This window comes from Prosopis cineraria, unplaced genomic scaffold (genome assembly GCF_029017545.1).
Source record: "Prosopis cineraria cultivar Desert tree isolate PC_DT_omini unplaced genomic scaffold, ASM2901754v1 PC11, whole genome shotgun sequence".
Lineage (NCBI taxonomy): Eukaryota > Viridiplantae > Streptophyta > Magnoliopsida > Fabales > Fabaceae > Prosopis > Prosopis cineraria.
Genome location: NW_026555342.1, coordinates 7,206,965 through 7,227,121, shown reverse-complemented (window position 1 = coordinate 7,227,121; position 20,157 = coordinate 7,206,965). Strand labels below are relative to the sequence as shown.

The 20,157-nt window shown below is 33.5% G+C and overlaps 3 protein-coding genes across 3 annotated transcripts; 2 read left to right on the top strand and 1 right to left on the bottom strand.

Annotated features, from left to right (window-relative positions):
• Window positions 1–5,073: 5,073 nt before the first annotated feature.
• Window positions 5,074–7,636, top strand: LOC129285200 (tubulin beta chain-like). Its single transcript, XM_054920779.1, has 3 exons — window positions 5,074–5,544; window positions 6,068–6,337; window positions 6,726–7,636. The coding sequence occupies exons 1-3, from the start codon at window positions 5,151–5,153 to the stop codon at window positions 7,394–7,396; spliced, it is 1,335 nt and encodes a 444-aa protein (XP_054776754.1). The 5' UTR covers window positions 5,074–5,150; the 3' UTR covers window positions 7,397–7,636.
• A 90-nt stretch (window positions 7,637–7,726) lies between these two features.
• On the bottom strand, window positions 7,727–11,931 carry LOC129285201 (protein CutA, chloroplastic-like). Its single transcript, XM_054920781.1, has 6 exons — window positions 11,769–11,931; window positions 11,572–11,687; window positions 11,109–11,171; window positions 9,970–10,001; window positions 9,666–9,760; window positions 7,727–8,150 (listed from the first exon to the last, which is right to left on the bottom strand). The coding sequence occupies exons 1-6, from the start codon at window positions 11,906–11,908 to the stop codon at window positions 8,069–8,071; spliced, it is 528 nt and encodes a 175-aa protein (XP_054776756.1). The 5' UTR covers window positions 11,909–11,931; the 3' UTR covers window positions 7,727–8,068.
• A 1,405-nt stretch (window positions 11,932–13,336) lies between these two features.
• Window positions 13,337–14,483, top strand: LOC129287315 (putative germin-like protein 2-1). Its single transcript, XM_054923530.1, has 2 exons — window positions 13,337–13,624; window positions 13,738–14,483. The coding sequence occupies exons 1-2, from the start codon at window positions 13,507–13,509 to the stop codon at window positions 14,271–14,273; spliced, it is 654 nt and encodes a 217-aa protein (XP_054779505.1). The 5' UTR covers window positions 13,337–13,506; the 3' UTR covers window positions 14,274–14,483.
• The last annotated feature ends 5,674 nt before the right edge of the window (window positions 14,484–20,157 follow it).

Sequence of the window (20,157 nt, the reverse complement as noted above, 5' to 3'; positions counted from 1 at the left end):
TAGAACTAAGCATATAGAAATTGATTTGAATTTTGTGAGAGATCAAGTTATGGCCGGTATCCTTCACGTTAGATACATTCCTTCTCATAATCAAATTGCAGACTGTTTTACCAAAGCTTTGGCCTCCACACAATTTTCAACCTTCAGGAACAAACTTGGGTTGTCAATAACCCCCTTGCGTTTGAGGGAGAGTGTTAGAAAATAATATGAGTCTTAATTATGTAATTAATTATTTTGTAGATAAGGATGACTTTTGTACCTTGTATAGTTTCTCTCACTACGTGTCATTTATTCATTTGTTACCTTGTAACGGTTTTGCACAGACTTGTACTATTGATATCAATGGAAATGGCAGGCCAAGGCACCGCACTATTCAGAGCACTCTTCATTTCTTGTCTGATTCTTCTCTAAAACCCCAATAAGGTAACATTACTTTGTTTTGCATATTTCTTTAGTCCCTCCTTTCATTCTCGCCCTTCACACCTCAACAGATAATTGATGATCGCTAACTCTCTGGGTTGTTAGGTTGTTTAGGTTTTCTACAATCATGTTAGTTGGCATATTTTAGCCATAATCTACCCCAACGCAAAAGACAAAAAGCCTTTGGAAACAATTGTTCCATAGGTAAGGGAAGCAACAATTAAAAAAGAAGGCATATAATGTTTATTCCTTTACGGTCTTCAAGCAGTGGATTTGCTTAAAGAGTTGCATTGTCATTCTTATCTCATAAGATCATGAAAAATGCTTTCGTAGTGATCCACCTAGTCTCGAGGTAATGAAATTTTTATTTGGGTATTGACTTAGACTTCGATGGGGTCATCAGCCTAAAAAGAGTGATTAACATGTGTGTGTTAGTGTGTATCTAAGATCCCATCAGCTAATAATTATAGCAATGGTTTTATCTTATAGAAGAAGGTCGAAAGCATATGAGCTTGTCTTTATGCAACATTCTAGATTTTTGAACTTATTTTTCAATCTGAAAGCAAAAACAAGGATGCTTAAAATGCCACCCGTCCGCATGCGGTCTTGGCTAGTGATAAGCGTTTAAATGAAACGCCCATGATTTTGCACCTTGTCCTAGCGCAGTTGAGCTCAGTTTTGTGTTCCTCTACCCTTGAACAACACCAGGATGAAGAAGGCCCAATCTTGTCGAGCTCAGTTCAGCCTAGACTTCTAATTTGGACCTTAATCTACCTTCTTATATGATCCTTGCCTCAGTTTAATTCATAATCAAGTGCCTAAATGTGTGGTTAACCCAGAATAACCTTAAATACATATTTGTTCCCTAATTTAAACCTTAAACAATATAAATCTCTAAATTTTAAATCCTCCATAAATCCTCATTTCCACAATTTATTTATTAACTAAAAATCAAGATGTTAAACTTTAACCAGAGCATGGAAAAAGCTGTCAATACATTGATATGAAAAGCATGCAAAAGATGAAAACTTATTAGGACAATGTTTTGAGCCTAATATTGTATCTATCCGCTAATGATAGTACAAACATATGCTATCTGATTATCGTAAGTTTAGGTTATGGATGAACATTCTTTTGACCATGCTTCATTTCTTAGTCACATTGTATCTTGCCATGTATGTTTACGGCCCATTAGTATCATGAATGAATAACACATTTCTTTGAATATTTACCAACAATATCATTGCTTACTTACTAATCTCTTCTCTTTTATGTACTTTTATGTACATATTACCTTGCTTCATGATGTCCTCCTATTTTCTTCAAGTTGGATTTCTTATCGGTTGTGCAATGCCTAGGAATTTTGCTGATTGAATCTGTAGGTGCAATTCTTTTATAGCCTATAATCTAGTGACAAGCATCGATCGGGGAAAATGAGCATGCACTGATATTTCCATCATTGCTAAGAAGACAATTTAGATGGAGCCAGTGGATTAGTAATGTATTTCTTTCCATGTTTTTGTGTTTCTACCAATGTTTCTTTGTTTCTAAGAATTTAAAATTGAAGTTTAAGATTCTTTTTTTTTTTTTTCCTAGCAAAGTTTAGAACTCAGCCTTTTCTTTGTTTACAGTTTGTCATTAGCATGTGTAGACAATATATTTTGCATTATAATATATTTACAGTGATGTTCTTCCCTACTTTGTGCCAAGCATTTTCATATTATGTGATGGTCATGGAAAATCTGATTCGCCCACATTTTTAAATTGTAAGTTGTTTCATTGGAACATGGGGTGCATTTCAAACATCAGTCAAAGTTATAATACTTTCTCCTTAGAAAATATTTTATAATGTTAATAAATTTTAATCGATTTATGAGTCTCAAATATTAAGTTCTCTCACACACACAAATATGTGGGTTACACTAAAAACAATTAGGAAGAGTAAAGTAACAATAAAGAAAATACAATAATAATAGCATGCTTTTGTGTGTGTATGAAAAGTTAATTTAAACATAAGAAAAAAAATATTTTCACTTAATAACATTTTAGATTTTTATTTTTATTAATTATTATTATTTATTTAAATTATTTTTTATTTTTCACACCTCATGCATCGCACGAGCCAGGTGCTAGTTTTATCCTAAAACTTAGCAGCTTTCCATCTCCTTCCCTAATAGAAACACAAAAAAAACTATTTTCAGTATTTTTTTCTTAAATTTTAATAAAGGCGAAAAGGTAAGGATAAATATAAAAATTAATAAAGTACTTTATAAATAGGACTAAAATTAATATTCTTTCTCTACTTTATAAATAGGATTAGAGGAGTATGTGTGTGTTTTATTTTTTATTGGCCAAAAGTCAGTTTGTCAAAAAATAATTTGACAAAAATAAGTTTAGCAAAATTTAATTGTTGTAACAAAATTTATACTTGAATATATTTTTTAAAAAGCTAGTTCTTTAAACTAATTTTTTTTGGATTATATATAATGAAATTTATTTTTAAATGCATAATTAAAAATATTAATTTTGATAATTTTTAATTTTTGTTAGACAAATGTAATATATTAGAAGTATTTAAAAATGTCATAAAAATTTTAAATAATATAAAATTTGATCTATTGAATAATAAAATTTAAAAATAATATAGAGTTTGATATATTTGACAAAAAATTATATACATAGTCAAATATACATGAATTAAAATTGAAAATTTACGTGATTAATTATTTAGTCTATAATGCGCAGTATGATTTTTAATTAAATTGCACACATTATTCATTTCTCCTTAAGAAACTACACGTGAAAGTGAGGAAGTGAGAATAGAGATGCATGCTAGGAATTGGCTTGCTCGTGTCTCAAGGTTTTTATGCTTTACCAAAAACATTTGAGCATGGTTTCGAGCTCGTAGGTCCTTTGAGATTGTCATTCTCCCAAGAAATACTTGCTAGGATTATCATAGCATCATCAATGTAGGAAAATTATATGTCATATTTTTTAAAAAAGTAAAACTATTTAATTAAAAATAACAACTCTATATCATTTAATTAAAATTATATTTTTTTAAATTACAGCATAGGAATTAAAAAATTGCTATAAATAATTTTTTTTAAAAAAAAATCACATTTTTTCATTGGGTGAAAGCACGTTAATGCTAGTTTGAGAAAGACTTTCACAATGTACCTTCATCTTATATTTTTTACCCAAATATCTTTTAACTACTTTTTTAGAGAGTTTCAAATGACTTTTCAAAAATTGAAAGTGGGTTATCCAAACCCACTCTATGTGCACCTGCTTAATTTACATGGGTGGCGATGGAAGCTTAGGCTTGTTTGGTTATCTTTTTAGAATCAATTTTAGGTTTAAAACTATAATTTTGAAAAATTTTATCTAAACATTTCAATTTTTTTAAATTCCATTTGGATTTTAAAACTCCATTTGGGATAAGTTAAAATTTATTTTATTTTAAAAAATCAATTCTAAATATTATTAGCTTGTCACTTTGAATGGTAGAATTATTGATTTAAAATTAATTCTAAAAAAATTATCTAAACATCTCAACTTTGTCATAACTAATTTCTGAAAATTTATTCAAATATCATCCCATTCTAATAATTAATTTGTTTTCATAATTAATATTTTTTAATTGAAATCCAAACACATCCTCAGTAGAGCCCAACAGCCCCAAACACCAATGGCTTTCGTGCTCGTTAATTCCCATATACCAACAGACCCATACATAGTATTTGGGTTTACATATCGCAATTAACAACTCGCCATCATACAGAATTTAGTCCGCAGAATTATGCTTAAGCTTCCACATAACTTAGTAGCATTTTCATCATCAACACAACATTTATATTTCAAAACACACTCCCAGCCCAGTCCACACAACAAACAAGCGTGCAGGATGAATTGAATCTTGCCTGCCATTTTTACTGTTTGGTTTTATATTTCTTTTACTAATCTTTGATCTTTTCCTAATTTAAGAATTTCAGCTCATGTTCTGGCCAAAAAAAGACAAGAGAATTTGAGCTCCGTGCTCTAATCAATCCTGCCCAGCTTTTATTACATGAATTAGAAATGTTTTGTTATCTTACTAATTAGTAATTACTATCAAATTGGCAAATTCTTACCATACAAAATTATACTATTTTTAACTAATACCTTTTTACTATAGTAATAAATAGAAATAAATTTAAAGCTTCCTACCTCGAAGATATTTTAAACATCAGTGGATTTGGGTTGAGAAATTGTCTTTGATGGCAAAGTTTTGAAGTCCCATTTTATCCTAAACATAGAATAAAGATATAGTAATTATTTTTTTTAATATTATCCTTCTTTAACTGCATCAAGTTATAATTCTGAAATTACATTTTATTGCAACAATTAATTTTCAGCAAAAGAAAAAATATAAAAGTCAAATATTTTTTATAAATTAAAATTCATAATAGTCATAGTATAACTGGAATCAAAAGAGGGGGTGTTGTTCATAGCTTGCAAGGGATTGAATTTGAATGTAAACCTCTAGGACGTACCCCATTCCGTGCTAAAACTTGAGGGGATATTTTGTGATATTTTGAAAAGATGGGCAGTCATTGATTGGTGCATATGATTTTGAAAATGATGTGTCACCAATGACATGCACTTCATCAAATTAAAACAGGCCCCGCCCTCGTTGGACTCGGACTGCAACAAAACCCTCCCCTTCCTCCATTTTCCCCCACAACAAGATGAGAGAAATCCTCCACATCCAGGGCGGCCAGTGCGGCAACCAGATCGGTGCCAAGTTCTGGGAGGTCATCTGCGACGAGCACGGCATTGACCCCACCGGCAAGTACGACGGCGATTCCGACCTCCAGCTCGAGCGCATCAATGTCTACTACAACGAGGCCAGCGGTGGCAGGTTCGTCCCGCGCGCCGTCCTCATGGATCTCGAGCCTGGTACCATGGACTCCGTTAGATCCGGTCCCTTCGGTCAGATCTTCCGCCCTGATAACTTCGTCTTCGGCCAGTCCGGTGCCGGTAACAACTGGGCCAAGGGCCACTACACCGAGGGAGCCGAGCTCATAGATTCCGTTCTGGATGTTGTGAGGAAGGAGGCCGAGAATTGTGATTGCTTGCAGGGTAATCACCCTGCTTCCTGTCTCCCTTAATGTTTGTTTGCCTTTCCTTTTTCTTATCAATCGCTTATCGTTGAGAAACTGCTCGCTTTCGTTCATTATTATCTTGTCACTGCCTGATTTGTCCATTTGTTCTGTCTTGTTCTCGTTCTTTACATTTTCTTTCCATCTTAATATTTCGTTCCAAACAAAGGCTTGATATAGCGCATGATTGCTTGGTACTGGTATATGTTCCTGATACATTATGCATGTTGACTTGATTTGCGATTCTCATGTTATATTGTTGCTTTCATGATCTCCAATAGTGATTCATGAAAAGGCAATGTATCCGATAATGCTGCATTTAATGTTCGCTACGCTTGAGTTTTTCTTTGGATTCTGCACATTCGTTGTTTGTACTGCTAGTCTTGTTTCGTATCATTGTTAATTTTGCAGTTTAGGTTCATCATAATTTTCATTTCTGTCGAGAAATTTCACAAACCTGAATTTCTCCAAGCTAATGCCGGTTAAATCTTATATCTAAACAGGATTTCAAGTCTGCCACTCTTTGGGTGGAGGCACTGGCTCTGGAATGGGAACACTTCTCATTTCAAAGATCCGGGAAGAGTATCCAGACCGTATGATGTTGACATTTTCTGTCTTTCCTTCTCCGAAGGTATCTGATACAGTTGTAGAGCCATACAATGCTACACTCTCTGTGCATCAGCTTGTTGAAAATGCCGATGAATGCATGGTCTTGGACAATGAGGCTCTGTATGACATCTGCTTCCGAACTCTGAAACTTGCTACGCCAACTTGTAAGTCTTTCCGCTTAAGTGGAGTTGAGTCGATTTGGTGCTGCATACTGCCATTTTTTTATCATCACTAATGGTGCTGATATTGTAGTTTGTTTCCTTTTGAGTGATGGCTAATATTTAACTACAATTGATATAGATATAGTGGCGGGGTTTACCTTTTCGACCTTCCAGTTAATGAGACAAATAAATATCATTATGTTTGTTGTCAGTTTCAAGGGTGTCTAGGTCATGTGTGTCTCTTATGGCCGGTGGTTAAGGTTGTTGTCTTTTGTAATCATTGGGTTATTTTTTGCATCAATGGATGAACGCTCACAATCTTATCCTTTTTCTTTTTTCTTTTGATAACCAATCTTATCCTTTTTCTTCTTTTGGAATTGTTTTATTACAGTTGGTGACCTCAACCACCTCATTTCTGCTACCATGAGTGGGGTTACTTGTTGTCTACGTTTCCCTGGACAGCTGAACTCTGATCTTAGAAAGCTTGCCGTTAATCTTATCCCATTCCCGCGTCTCCATTTCTTTATGGTTGGGTTTGCACCCTTGACATCGAGAGGATCGCAGCAGTATCGTGCCTTGACCGTTCCTGAATTGACTCAGCAGATGTGGGATGCCAAGAACATGATGTGTGCTGCAGATCCACGCCATGGTCGCTATTTGACTGCTTCAGCAATGTTCCGTGGTAAGATGAGCACAAAGGAGGTGGATGAACAGATGATTAACGTACAGAACAAGAATTCTTCTTACTTTGTTGAGTGGATTCCTCATAATGTAAAGTCTAGCGTTTGTGATATCCCGCCCAAGGGTCTAAAGATGGCATCCACTTTCATCGGAAATTCAACTTCAATTCAGGAAATGTTCAGGAGAGTTAGCGAGCAGTTCACGGCAATGTTCAGGCGCAAGGCTTTCTTGCACTGGTACACTGGCGAGGGAATGGACGAAATGGAGTTCACCGAGGCTGAGAGTAACATGAATGATCTGGTGGCTGAGTATCAGCAATACCAGGATGCTACTGCTGACGAGGAAGAGTATGAAGAGGAAGAAGAGGAGATAGATGCTTAAATGTCCGTTTCCATTTCTCAAAATTCTTGAAATTTTAATATGGTTGGCTTTGAACGTGTGAAGTCCATATTTTCGAGCAGTCAAATTAGATTGACTTGTTAATTCGTTTGTTGTTGTATGGATTATGGGTCAATACCTAAGCTGTTTTTTTTTTTTTTTGGGTTGACAAGGTTTTGAGATAACTATTGGATATTGGATTCTACCAGGCAAATATATATGTATATCGAAGTTGTGAACTAATCTGTCTTAACATTCATCTTTCTATCCTCGTTGGCAACTATTGCACTGTCAATAACAGTAAATAAATCATAGTTGTCAACATGCAAAATATTATGAAAAAGAATAACATTAATTGCCAAAGCACTGTAATGCCTGTCATAGCATGCTCTTTTGCCCGAAAGAAAGCCATATAACTAATATTTTACCCTTTTGATCGATAAATTATATGCCAGAACATATTGCCATAATGTAACTAAGATAAGAGACAGGCTCAAACCACCCCCGAACTTCCGAAGTGAAAAGACTATTTATGAATCTCATTTGTCTAGGATTTTAACTATGCCAACGTAAAACCAGTACAAAATATATCATGATATTTAGTCGCGTCATATGCCAGCTACACCCTCCACAAAGGGTGGTTCACTCAACTCATCCTCTGGCTAAAATAAATAGTTAGTCCCGAGTGCTGTCTTTGATCCATTCAAGGTATTTGAGATTGCCCCCAGTGATCGGTAAGGATATCACTTCAGGTGTCCTGATGAAATGACACAAGGAAAAGGTGAGATGACAAAATATTAGAATGCATAACTATTTTCTAAGTTTGCCCCAGCATGGATATCACGCCAAAGTTCTAAGAGTCTTGGCAAATTCAAAACTTTGACTTAATTGCAGTTTTCTTCCCTTTAGTTTCCAGAAAGTCAAATGTTGGTGCCCATTTTTAATTCTCCCTCCCGGTTTTCAACTTGATACAAGACCCTTAGAAACACGCTACTGATCAGGTAGAAGTGAGTAAATATATATTGCTGATATTAGCGAGGGGTCAATACTTCCCTACAATATTCCACATGACCCAGAGGCATTAGCCACCTTAGCACCATACCGCAACGAATACTGTCTGAGAATGGCAAAATAGTAAATATAGAAAAGACTCAAGAAAGTTAGTGATCCATAGAAACATTTTCAATTCTGCGCCATTAAGTTTGCCTAATTTATGAATAGTCCTGTTATGTTAGATGTAGTTCTGAACCACAAAAATCAATTCTTAAAAGATTGACCGAAAGACAATGGCCTTAGTCCCAAATCTATGCGGCAGCAGACCTCAACTGAACCGCATAGGTGACACAGACACATGCTGTCACAAACCTTGCTGTCCTATCAAATTTGTCATTTTGTTGGCATTGCCTATGTTTTGAAATGCCACGATGATGAGGGACTTAGGGGAGAAGCATCCTTTCTCGTGCATCAAAGGGTGTGACTGATCAATCAACTAATAATGAGGATTTGATGATCCACATCAAAAGGTCACTTTTGCATAATAAGTAGCATGAGTCTCTATTAGCAAGAAGTTGACTGATCAAAGTGCACAGTCGACTTCTCAAGGAACTCATCATATTCCATTAGCTGTCAACAATCCATCAATGATCCAACTACAAGCCAACTTAGACCACATCCTCAGACCTTGAAGTTCAAGGAACGACCCTTCCTCTTGAATCCCTCCACGTTATAATATTTCCAGACACAAGCAATCCTAGAAAAATGATGCATATGATAGGAACTCAAGATTTGTGACATATACAGACTCATTGTGTTGCCTCCCTTGATCTATATGCAGCGATTTGGATTTGGAGATTTGAACTACAATATTCAACACAGTATAGCTATTAATATATTAGGAAAACCAAGAGAGGATAATCAAAAATGTTTCTGTTGATTGTTGATTAACAAATTTTGCTGGTTCTCACATGTAGCTTGGCAAAGTTTCACATGGGCAGCGTAACTAGCAACATGACGCTGAGAAGGCAACTCCCTATTGGGCCATGTGGAGGGGCATGGATAGACCCAACTTTCCTCTTTTATGGAATAATTTAGTGCCATGATGGCAAAGAGGGAAACCTTGTAAAACAGGAAGAAACAGTAGATTTGAGCTTTTAAGTTACTACATTCAGGTGTACCAACTACCATTTAAGTCCTTCCATCTTAAAGATTCCTTTTAGTATCTTATAATACAAATTTACACTTATCTCATGTCAACTAGAAGCATCGGCCTTACTCATATTCATGATTTTCTTTGATGTGCTCTGTCAGTGCTTCCAAAAGGGACTGCCTAGTCTTGATTATGAGAAGTTCTTCAGAATCAGTTTGGATCTGTCATTTTTCAATATAGTGACATAGTCAATCTACATTCAACAGCATATTTTCAATAAATTTCTGCAAGCTATTCAGACTACTTATCCACGTGAACATTAAGCAAACAAGAAAATAAGACGAGCTTGTAATGTTAGGATGATAAAGTTCTAGAGAAGTTTCTACCAATATCAGGATTTTTGGTCAGTTATTGGAAATGTAGTTCATACCTCTCCCTTCCACTGATATACAGATTCAATACCTGCATAAGACAATACACATGGTTTATAAAAGTCAAATAAGTGAAATTCATACTTGCAGCTGCTTAGTCAGCACAGCTGACAATGACATATAGCACTCTTAATTAGCAAACACAAAATTTTAGATCGAATCCAATTCAGTCCCATTGAGTCACAGTTCTACCAGTACCAAGTCAGGGATTCTTGGCTTGATATCTTGACCATGCAAAGCCCAGACATGAAACAAATAAGTAAAAGCTCAAAATGGAAAAAAAGATATCAACACATACCAACTCATTCAATTTGTAATTACTGAAACGGCTATATCTATAAAAATGTGCACAAGTAGATCTCAAAATGCATCATCTATGGACGTTAAGCACCAAACCAGCAGCTTTTCAAAAAGGAAGGGAGTAGCCAAGGCAATGTCTTTAAACTGGATGGATCATTAAATCGGTCAAAGTATTAGTTTGAGTTTCACTGATTTGACTACAGTAAAAAATTGACATTAATTAAATTAATATGTTTTCAATTTCATATATTAAGATATTATATAGAAAATAAAAATCCATAACTAATAAATTTCTTAATATTCAAACCTAAATAAATTAATATTCATGCATGGTCGCACATTGAACTCAAAATAGGCAACTAATAATCCACCATCAAGGCATTATAATGTAACAACAACAACAAGCCTTATCCCAATAGGTGGCATTTATTATGTAAATTCATAATTATTAATAATTGTGCACAAGAATAATACTCCTATAATATTAGAAATTTAGAATATAGAAGGAAAAAATTTATCCCAAAAGCATGCCATTTTGCACCAATAACCAAAAAAAAAAAAAAAAAAGAGTGTAAACCGGTTGAACTAATAACCCTGTTGGTTCTAGAGTTTGGACTGCTTTTGGCACTGGTTCACTGGTTTTCTAGCCGGTTGGTTTGGTCCAATTATGATAACCATGAGTCAAACACATAGTTTGTATAAGGTTCTTTGTTTTGAGGAAACTATTTCAAAAGATAAAACGAGTTTCAGTCTTGATGATTCAAGCGAATATGTTCAGGACATACAAATAAGTCCATATCGAGAGAAATTATCTGATGAGTTAACAATTCTAATATACCTGGAACCCTATTAACACAAGCTGCAAGTTTTTCTTTGACAATGCTTTCAGCCAACTTTTTTCCTGCAGAATCAAGAATCAAGTGAATATACAAAAACTCGTTAAAAAGGGCTGAGCCGGCCCCATTATCCCTTGCTTCATTGTACTTCCAGACGCAAGTAGGATCCTTGACTTTAGAACAATGACTATTTCAGTTTTGTTTCACTAATATGCTCGCGTAAAGATATAAAAGCACAAACATATGAACTCCGAATATGGTCGACCCTGAAAATCAATTCTTGATGTAAATCTTAAGCTCCAAACTAAGCATTTGAAACAAGAAAATGATCAACGGAATCAGAGTAAACAGCTTGATCCCGACGAGACTCATTCATAATCCAATTCCGCCGTACCCCAGTAAAAATGAGGGAAAGAAAAAAAGTCGAAAAAGAGAACTGACGTTCTGCATAAAAAAGACTCGTACCTGCTTGTTCATTAGGAACGGTAACATAAACAACGATGCTTGGAACAGTGGCGCTACTGCCTTCCATTCCGACAGAGTGAATAGTCCTCGCAGGAGATAGGCCACTAAATTTGGACCTGAAACGGTGAGAAATGATAGTGAGAAATCAAACTAAGCAAAGATGGAAAGAATTGAAAGGTAAAAGAGGAAGAAGCAACCGTGAGTTGGCGAGAGAGGAGTAGAAGGAAGAGGAGGCGAAGGCGAAGATGCAGACGGCCCCTACGATCGGCAAACGACGTCGTAGCGTAGAGGGAGAAGGGAGAGGGAAAGATGGCTTAGAGCGGATTGAGGAAGGCATTGGCGTCAAGGTTAGTTTAGGTTCGCTGCCCCTTTTCCCTTCATGTGCTAAAAATATCATTGATTAATTTATGACAAAAATTAGAAAAATTAATTATTAAATTTTTTATAGTTTTGAGGGTTAGTCACTCAGCTTTTTTTTTTTTTAATCATCACTCACCCCTCTGTCACTAAACTTACTGTGTAACTCACTTTCTATAATTTTGATTATTTAACACTAGTATCTAAATTTCAAAAAATAATTTTAGTACTTATAATGGAAAAGAGACGACATCAAATCTTCATATTAATATAAAGTCTTGGAAAGATCAGCTTATTCCATAAAGTAACTATTTACCCATTGAGGAATGGTCTCACATTGGCATTCTTATCCTAATTAAATTACAATTTATTTTAATTTATATTATGAATTATAAATTGAACGAAGCAGGGTTTATAAATATAAGAGGTTAACATGTGTGATTATATTTTTTGTCATTTCACTGTCCATGAAATTTTACAATTTCATTTTTAATTTTTTAAAAAATTATTTTTTTGGTAGAAAATGAATTTAATTGATCGTAATCATATCTTAAAAACAAAAACTAAAAAAAAAAGAAAAGAAAAGAAAAGAAAGAAGAAGAAAGAAACACTGAATTGAAGCTGATTATCTGGCACCACATTGATATGAATGAAAGCGTTATGTATCATGCATGATCCTTTAATTCATAATGCAGATTCTAGTAAGATGCTTCAATTAGTATTTTGTTTAAAGAGATATATTTTCTATACGATTTTCAAATTGTTAAGTGCTCGATCTTCAATAATATATCTAATTTTAAGGGAAAATAACAATCAATGATTCTTATATAGAATTTATATCAATCAAGAATTAATTGTTATCAAAATTCAAATGAAAATTAAACTCAAATAAATTATTGTTAATTTAGAATGAATTGTTATTAAAACTTGAATGAATACTTATTGATAAAATGTTAACTGGAATCAACAAGTATCTATTTGATTTTTGACAACAATTAATTTATGACTGATATAAATTTTATGTAGAGGTTTTTGATTGCTATTTTCCTTAATTTTAAACCTTTGGTATAAATTTGAAGTTATGAAGGCATCGTATGGATTACTAAGAATCCTATTGAAAAGCACGTCCACACAAAGCTATAGTTTTTAATTGTCTAGGTAATTTTGATCGAACAAAGTTATAGTTTTTAATTGTCAAGTCATCTCGATCTTGTTCATTTGGTTTCCTCCATTTATATACGTCAATTGAACAAATAAATGGAGAAGTTGAATGCTTTAACTTAATCAATCAAATAATGAAGATTCCATAACTAGTGGTTAGCCGGACAAGCCAAGCAAGGTTGGCCAGCTATAAATCTATACTCCATGAACAAAAGATGACCATTTCAGTTTCCTTGGGCGGCAAAGATGTCATAGGTTCACAAATCCTACATCCCCAGTGCCTATAAAGAGGCTACATTATTGCCACCATGCACTTGCATGCATCTCAGTGAGATCTAATTACACACTTCCACAATATTCATATCACAACATTGCCGAATTAAATCTCCTTTCTGTTCCTTTCTTGTTGGTCATCAAATGGCTAATCCACCTTCATTGATATTGTTGGGCCTCTTGGCTCTCTCATTCTCGCTCGTTTTAGCAGTTGATCAAAGTACTCTTCAAGATTTCTGTGTGGCTGATCCAAATGGCCAAGGTAAGCATGTTTGTGTGTGTGTAATTACATGTATATTATCTTATATATGTGAACAAGGCTCTAATTCGATTAATTAATGAGATTCTAACCGGAAACATGTCCCTCAATTGCAGTCTTGGTGAATGGTCTGGTGTGCAAGGACCCAAAACTAGTTGAAGCAGAGGACTTCTTCTTCAGCGGGCTTCACATGGCAGGCAACACATCAAACCAAGTAGGGTCTAAGGTGAGTCCAGTTTTTGCAGCTCAGGTTCCAGGATTGAACACTCTGGGCATCTCCTTAGCTCGCATCGACATCGCTCCATGGGGCATCAACCCTCCTCACTTACACCCTCGAGCTACCGAGATCCTGACTGTTCTTGAGGGACAAATTGAAGTTGGATTTGTGACATCAAACCCAGAAAATCGCTTCATCAGAAAACTGTTGCAGAAGAGTGATGTGTTTGTGTTCCCAATAGGGCTCATCCACTACCAGAAAAACGTTGGTGGTGGTTATGCTGTGGCCATTGCAGCACTCAGCAGCCAGAACCCAGGAGCTATAACCATTGCTAGTGCTGTGTTTGGGTCTAACCCAAACATACCCAGCAAAGTTCTTGCCAGAGCTTTCCAATTGGAAGACAATGTTGTTAGTTACCTGCAGCATAAGTTCTAGAACAAGTGGTTTTTTTTTTTTTTAAAAATGTGTTTGAGTTTCATGGTACATGTTTGAGTGGTCTTGAATATTGAGGTATTCCATTGCATTTGTTTCAACGTATTATTAAAATATAATGCTTGTACTGATAATTTGGTTTTATGTTCCGTATATACGTTCATTTATACGTTGATGTACGTTTTATATTATTAATGTGTTAGTGATGTGCAATGAAAGGAAATGTTGAGTCATCATAATTATTTTTATGTATGTTTATTTTGTGCTAGTACATTTTTCTTGCTTCTCTTAGCTCCTCCAAATTCACAACTTCATTTTTCCACTTCTAAAAATTCATGTCCATCGAATATCCTTTAATTGATTGCAATGTATATCTATATATATATATATATATATTCTAATAAAAAAATTAAAAGCCACTAAATTGGAATTAACCAATCATGTTTGGTAACGTTGACATGAAACATATGCGTAGTGTCCTTTAATTCATATGGGGCAAGAGGCAATTGAAACAAGACACGAAAAACACTGGTACATTTCTTGTATAGTTTGGTGAAAGATAATGGATACATACATACATACATATATATATATACATACACGCACACAGAGAGAGAGGGAGAGAGACAGAGTCGAACAGCTCAAAAAGTAAAAAAAGAGGAAGTTAATGTATGATTTGAAGCAATTTGGATACAATTAGTATAGGCAAACGGTATATTTATATAGTGTATTTATATAGAGTTCAATTAGTAAACGAATTGACTCCGATCCTTAACAGATTTTTCAATATATTTATTGATTTCCTGCATCATATATGAGATTTAACCAATCAAAAACCCGGGTGTTGCAAGGAATTAATTATAAAATAATAATATAACCTTTTCAAACATGTGTCAAGCATAATAAATAGGTTTAATAAAAAAAATAGAATTGGGAAAATAACAATTAAGACCTCTTTGAGGTTTATATCAATCAAGCGTTATTAAAACTTAAATGAATACTTGTTCATTAAATTCAAATCAATAAATACTCATTCAAATTTTTATAATAATTGACCCTTAATTGATATAAATTGCATACAAAGGTCTTTAATTATTATTTTTTCTAAAATTATGCTAGCTACAGAATTTGTATTGAATACAGCATCATCAGCATAAGACAAAAAAAAATTAATTAATTGCCTATTAGGATCAAACATTGCAAATTTTTGTAAGTTTCTCAATACACAACATTTGTTGAAGAGTGGCTTATTGTCATAATTGTCATTCAAAATTTTTAGCACATCTATATTGTTAAGAGGAAATGGTATTAAGGGCCCTAAAAATAAATTTTATTATAATTTGAACATAAATAAATTTAATATTGCTCTGCAGGCCTTGGGGTCCTTATTACAATATTTTTTTCATACCAAAAATACAATTTTGCCCTTTATTTGATTTGAATTCAAAACTTGCTCAAACCCTTGAAATGACAGAATAGATCATGCACGATACAATATTTACTATACACAAGATGATATTCATACATGCTCAATAGAAAGTCTATGCATTTTGAGTATTTCACTAGTCTAGGTTCTAACAAAAATGACAAGTTAGGCAGATCATGTATGACACAACATTCATTATGCATAAAACGATGTCCACGCATGCTCAATAAAAATTCTATATATTTCGAGTATTTCACTAGCCTAGGCTCAACAAAATGACAAGTTAGGCAGATCATGCACGACACAACATTCACTATGTATAAGATGATGTCTACGTATATTCAATAGAAAGTCTATGCATTTTTAGTATTTCATTAGCTAAGGCTTAATAGAAATGACAAGTTAGATAGACCATGCACGACAAAATATTTACTATGGATAAGACGATATCCACACATGCTCAACATAAAGTCTATACATTTTTAATATTAAGAAGAAAAATTACGTCAGAGATGAAGAATTTCATATTAGTATTGACTTATGTACTAAAACAAGTATCCATATAAAATTTGACATGATGTTTCAAGTATGATATATTAAAAAAAGTAGCCACTATATTTAAAATATCTAACAGTTACTTTTCTATATACAAACAAAAAATATCCGTGATTCTCAATTACCCAAAAAATAGTACTTGAGAATGCTTCTATATACATAATTATAGTTGCCTATATACACCAAAAAGGAATAATGTGACTACTTCTCATGTTGGGTTCAGATTCTTGCATGTCTGGCAATTATGTCCAGCCTCCCTCCATCTTAAACAATGATAAATCTTTTATTTTAATCTGTAATGAACAAACTAATTTAGGTAAATGTTTACATACAAAAGCTTAACTTTTATTTTACACAACTCAAAGTTTATTTTTGTACAACAGATACCTTAAAGCCTTTGATAACTAATTTTTTTCATATTGGGAGTCATATTTTATTCAATTTACATGTCAAAGTCCAATATGAATAAACCAACCATCACTATTGTACAGCAATTAATCCACTCTAAAACTTCATAACTAACTTAATGCTTCAGCAATCTTTAGCTTATATCAATAGGTTAGGCTTAATAAAATGTATAAGTAGGCAAACAATGTATAACGCAATATTCATTATGCACAACATAAGATTTATATATTCTCAATTGAAAGTCCATACAATTCTACAGTATTAGTAGGCTAGGCTTAATAAAATATTTAAGTTAGGCAAATAATGCACAACACAATATTCACTATACAAAACACAAGGTTCATATATTCTCACTTGAAAGTCATGTGATTCCAATTTATTATTAGGCTAGGCTTAATAAAATGCATAATTTAATGTTCAACAACAATAACTTAGAGTTTATTTTTGCACAATAAATACTCTAACATTTCTGATAACAAATTTTCTTCATATCGAATAATATTTTATTCAGTTCTCATGTAAAATTTCAATATGAACAAGTCAACCATTATTATTGTACAATAACTAATCTACTCTAAAACTTTTACGGCCAAAATGATTCAATAACCTTTAGCTCATATCAGCAATAAAATCATAAATAAAATTCTAATTTCAACAATATCACAATGTAGTTTGTACAACAAAACGTACATCTCATATGTATCCTACTACCTCATATAAAACTCCCACTAAATACTTCCATTAAATGGAAGTACTACATATTAAATGAGTGAAGATCACCTCTGTTGCTACTTTAGCAGTAACTAACATGTAGCAATGACAAACCTTTTGCAAGCCAGAATGTGAGAAACTTTCAAATAACAACAACAACAACAATAACAACAACAATAACTCAACTCAACTCACCAAATAATAATAACTTGTGTAAGCCAGAACATGAGAAACCTTTAAATCATTAGCTGAACTCTCAGCTTAACAAACATTTAGCTTATGCAAGTCAGAAGATGAGAAAACTTCAAAATCTCCAGTTGAGATCTTGAAATCATCAAAAGCACTATTTAAGATGGAGGGATTTTGAAATCTATGCACCTCAAAATTACTCCTAGCCATTAGAGCTCACAAACCTTTGCATCCTTCAGCTGAATACCAATTCCTGTGTTTGTCATCCTTTTTCTTCATTCAATTTCATTTATTTTCATTAAGGGCAAAATTATATTTTTGGTGCGAAAAAATATTGTAATAAAAGTCTTAAGGCCTGCAAAGCAATATGAAATTTGTTTAGACTCAAATTATAATAAAATATATTTTTAGATCCTTTGATGCCATCTCCCCCATTGTTGACTAGTGCTTTGAGATATAGATTGGGCCAATCAATTTAATTGTTTAGACTGAGAGCCAATCACATGTTTAGTTTGATTGACATGAGAAAAATGGGGAGGTGATAAACAACTTTGGCTGGAGAGTTGGCCCCATATTTTCAACTTTTATTTTTTTTATAAAAATTAATTCACATATTTCAAGTTATGATTTATGTATATTTATATTTAATAGGTCTTAACAAATAAAAATATGAAACAAATACATATTAAATATGCACGCTCGCGCGCACATGCGCGTGCGTGTGTATATATATATATATATTCTAAAATTATAAATTATAAAATAAGTAAATATTTTTTTCAATAAATTAAGACGAAGAAGTATTGATAGATATTATTTTACTATATATATATATATATATATTACTTTTCCTTGAATTTAGTAATCATTTTTATGATTATAGATAATTATTTTTATTTTATTTAAGCATATATCATTTAAAATACATTAATTTATTAATGATTGATATGACTAATAAAATTAGACTACAATCCTAACGTTGAACCTTGAACTTATGTCTCGACCTGTTCAATGGCTAGGCTAATTTTCTTAACATTGTCCTTAATTAACTATGAGTGAACATAAGTTTGGGAAGATATACAACCTAATATATGATATGGAAATGTCTTGACTTTTATTTATTATCATTGCAAAGGAGATGGTAACGAGGAATTATCTTCTTTGCATATGTGTACGGAAGCTTATGTTATTGTCTAATGGAGATTTATTATTCATTCAATGAGTAACAACCTCTTGAGTTTTGACCATCATCTAAACCATTCAATGTATTCAATTATACTCTTATCAAGATGTGAGACATGCAAGCGCGTGCAATTACACAATTTTAAAGCTTGATCAATATTTTTCAATAGCATAAGTGGTGCCTATATTCCCAAGGTCATTATCATCAATGTGGACACCGGTAATGCACAATTAATCGAGACATGCATCCTTTTTGTCTTGCATTTGTTTTAATCTTGTTCATTTCATCGTATATAAACTTGAACAAGAAAGAGATTAAAAAAAGCTGAATGTTTCAACTTGATAAATGCATCTCAAGTAATTAAGATTCTATATAGTTAGTGATTAGCCGGCCAAGCTAGCCGGTAATGTTGGCCGGCTGTAGTCGAGTTGTGAGTGCATGAGGACCAAATTAGGATGACCGTTTCAGTTCGTTTTGGGCGGCATATAAGTCCCTATGGTTTCACAATTCTTAATTACATAATAACCTTCAAGTCCTATATAAAGAGGGGCTACACACACACATATATATCAGCATATAACTAAGATCTTAATACACACATATCGATATTTTAATTATCACTAGCAAGTTATATCAACTAGCTTATTTTTGTTCCTGTTCTCACCACTCATCATCAGTCAAATGGCTTACCATCTTTCATTAAGATTGCCGGGACTCTTGGCTCTCACATTCTCCCTTGTCTTAGCCGTTACTGATATTTGATGCAACATGAGTTCTTGCAGAAGATATATTTGCTGAATGAATTTCTTCATGAACAGATGTGTAAGGAAGGGAAGGTCTAGGAGATACAATCAGTTGTGGACTTGGAGAAGAGTGTTCTGGTGAACTTAATGAGGGTGTATTAGATTCAATAGCAGATTCATCAGGACATAAATTCGGCAATGAGGAAAGTGCTTGCTTAAAGAAAACTCGAGGATGGACTTCTTCTGCAAGTACACTCTTCTTGTGGATGAAACCTGTAGAAAAAGGGAATTCAAACTCATTAAAAACCACAGGTCTTGACATGTAAATTCTACTCGTGGGACTTAAGCACTTACAGCCCTTATAAGAGTTGTCATAGCCAAGAAAAGCATACTTCATGTCCCTGAACTGAAGTTTGTGTTGATTATATGGCCTTAAGCAAGGATAGCAAGCTAAACCAAAAACTTTTAAATCTTTATAATCTAGATGTCTTCCATGTAGGCGAAAAAATAGAGTTATCCCACCTAACACACTTGAAGGTAACTGATTAATTAAGTAAGTAGCTATGTGAAAAGCTTTCCACCAATAAAAAAAGTGGCATTTTAGCTTGAGCCAACAATGTCAAACCCAACTCAACAATGTGTCTAAGTCTTCTTTCAGCTCTACCATTTTAT

Bases quoted from the DNA above. Each gene is read 5' to 3' on its own strand.
- LOC129285200 (XM_054920779.1), top strand. From the start codon at position 5,151: ATGAGAGAAATCCTCCACATCCAGGGCGGCCAGTGCGGCAACCAGATC. The intron at 5,545-6,067 runs GTAATCACCCTG...ATATCTAAACAG, and splicing joins GAATTGTGATTGCTTGCAGG to GATTTCAAGTCTGCCACTCT. The intron at 6,338-6,725 runs GTAAGTCTTTCC...GTTTTATTACAG, and splicing joins GAAACTTGCTACGCCAACTT to TTGGTGACCTCAACCACCTC.
- LOC129285201 (XM_054920781.1), bottom strand. From the start codon at position 11,908: ATGCCTTCCTCAATCCGCTCTAAGCCATCTTTCCCTCTCCCTTCTCCC. The intron at 11,688-11,768 runs GTTGCTTCTTCC...TCACCGTTTCAG, and splicing joins TCCTCTCTCGCCAACTCACG to GTCCAAATTTAGTGGCCTAT. The intron at 8,151-9,665 runs GTAAGGCCGATG...TCATTTCATCAG, and splicing joins AAAGAAAATCATGAATATGA to GACACCTGAAGTGATATCCT.
- LOC129287315 (XM_054923530.1), top strand. From the start codon at position 13,507: ATGGCTAATCCACCTTCATTGATATTGTTGGGCCTCTTGGCTCTCTCA. The intron at 13,625-13,737 runs GTAAGCATGTTT...CCTCAATTGCAG, and splicing joins GGCTGATCCAAATGGCCAAG to TCTTGGTGAATGGTCTGGTG.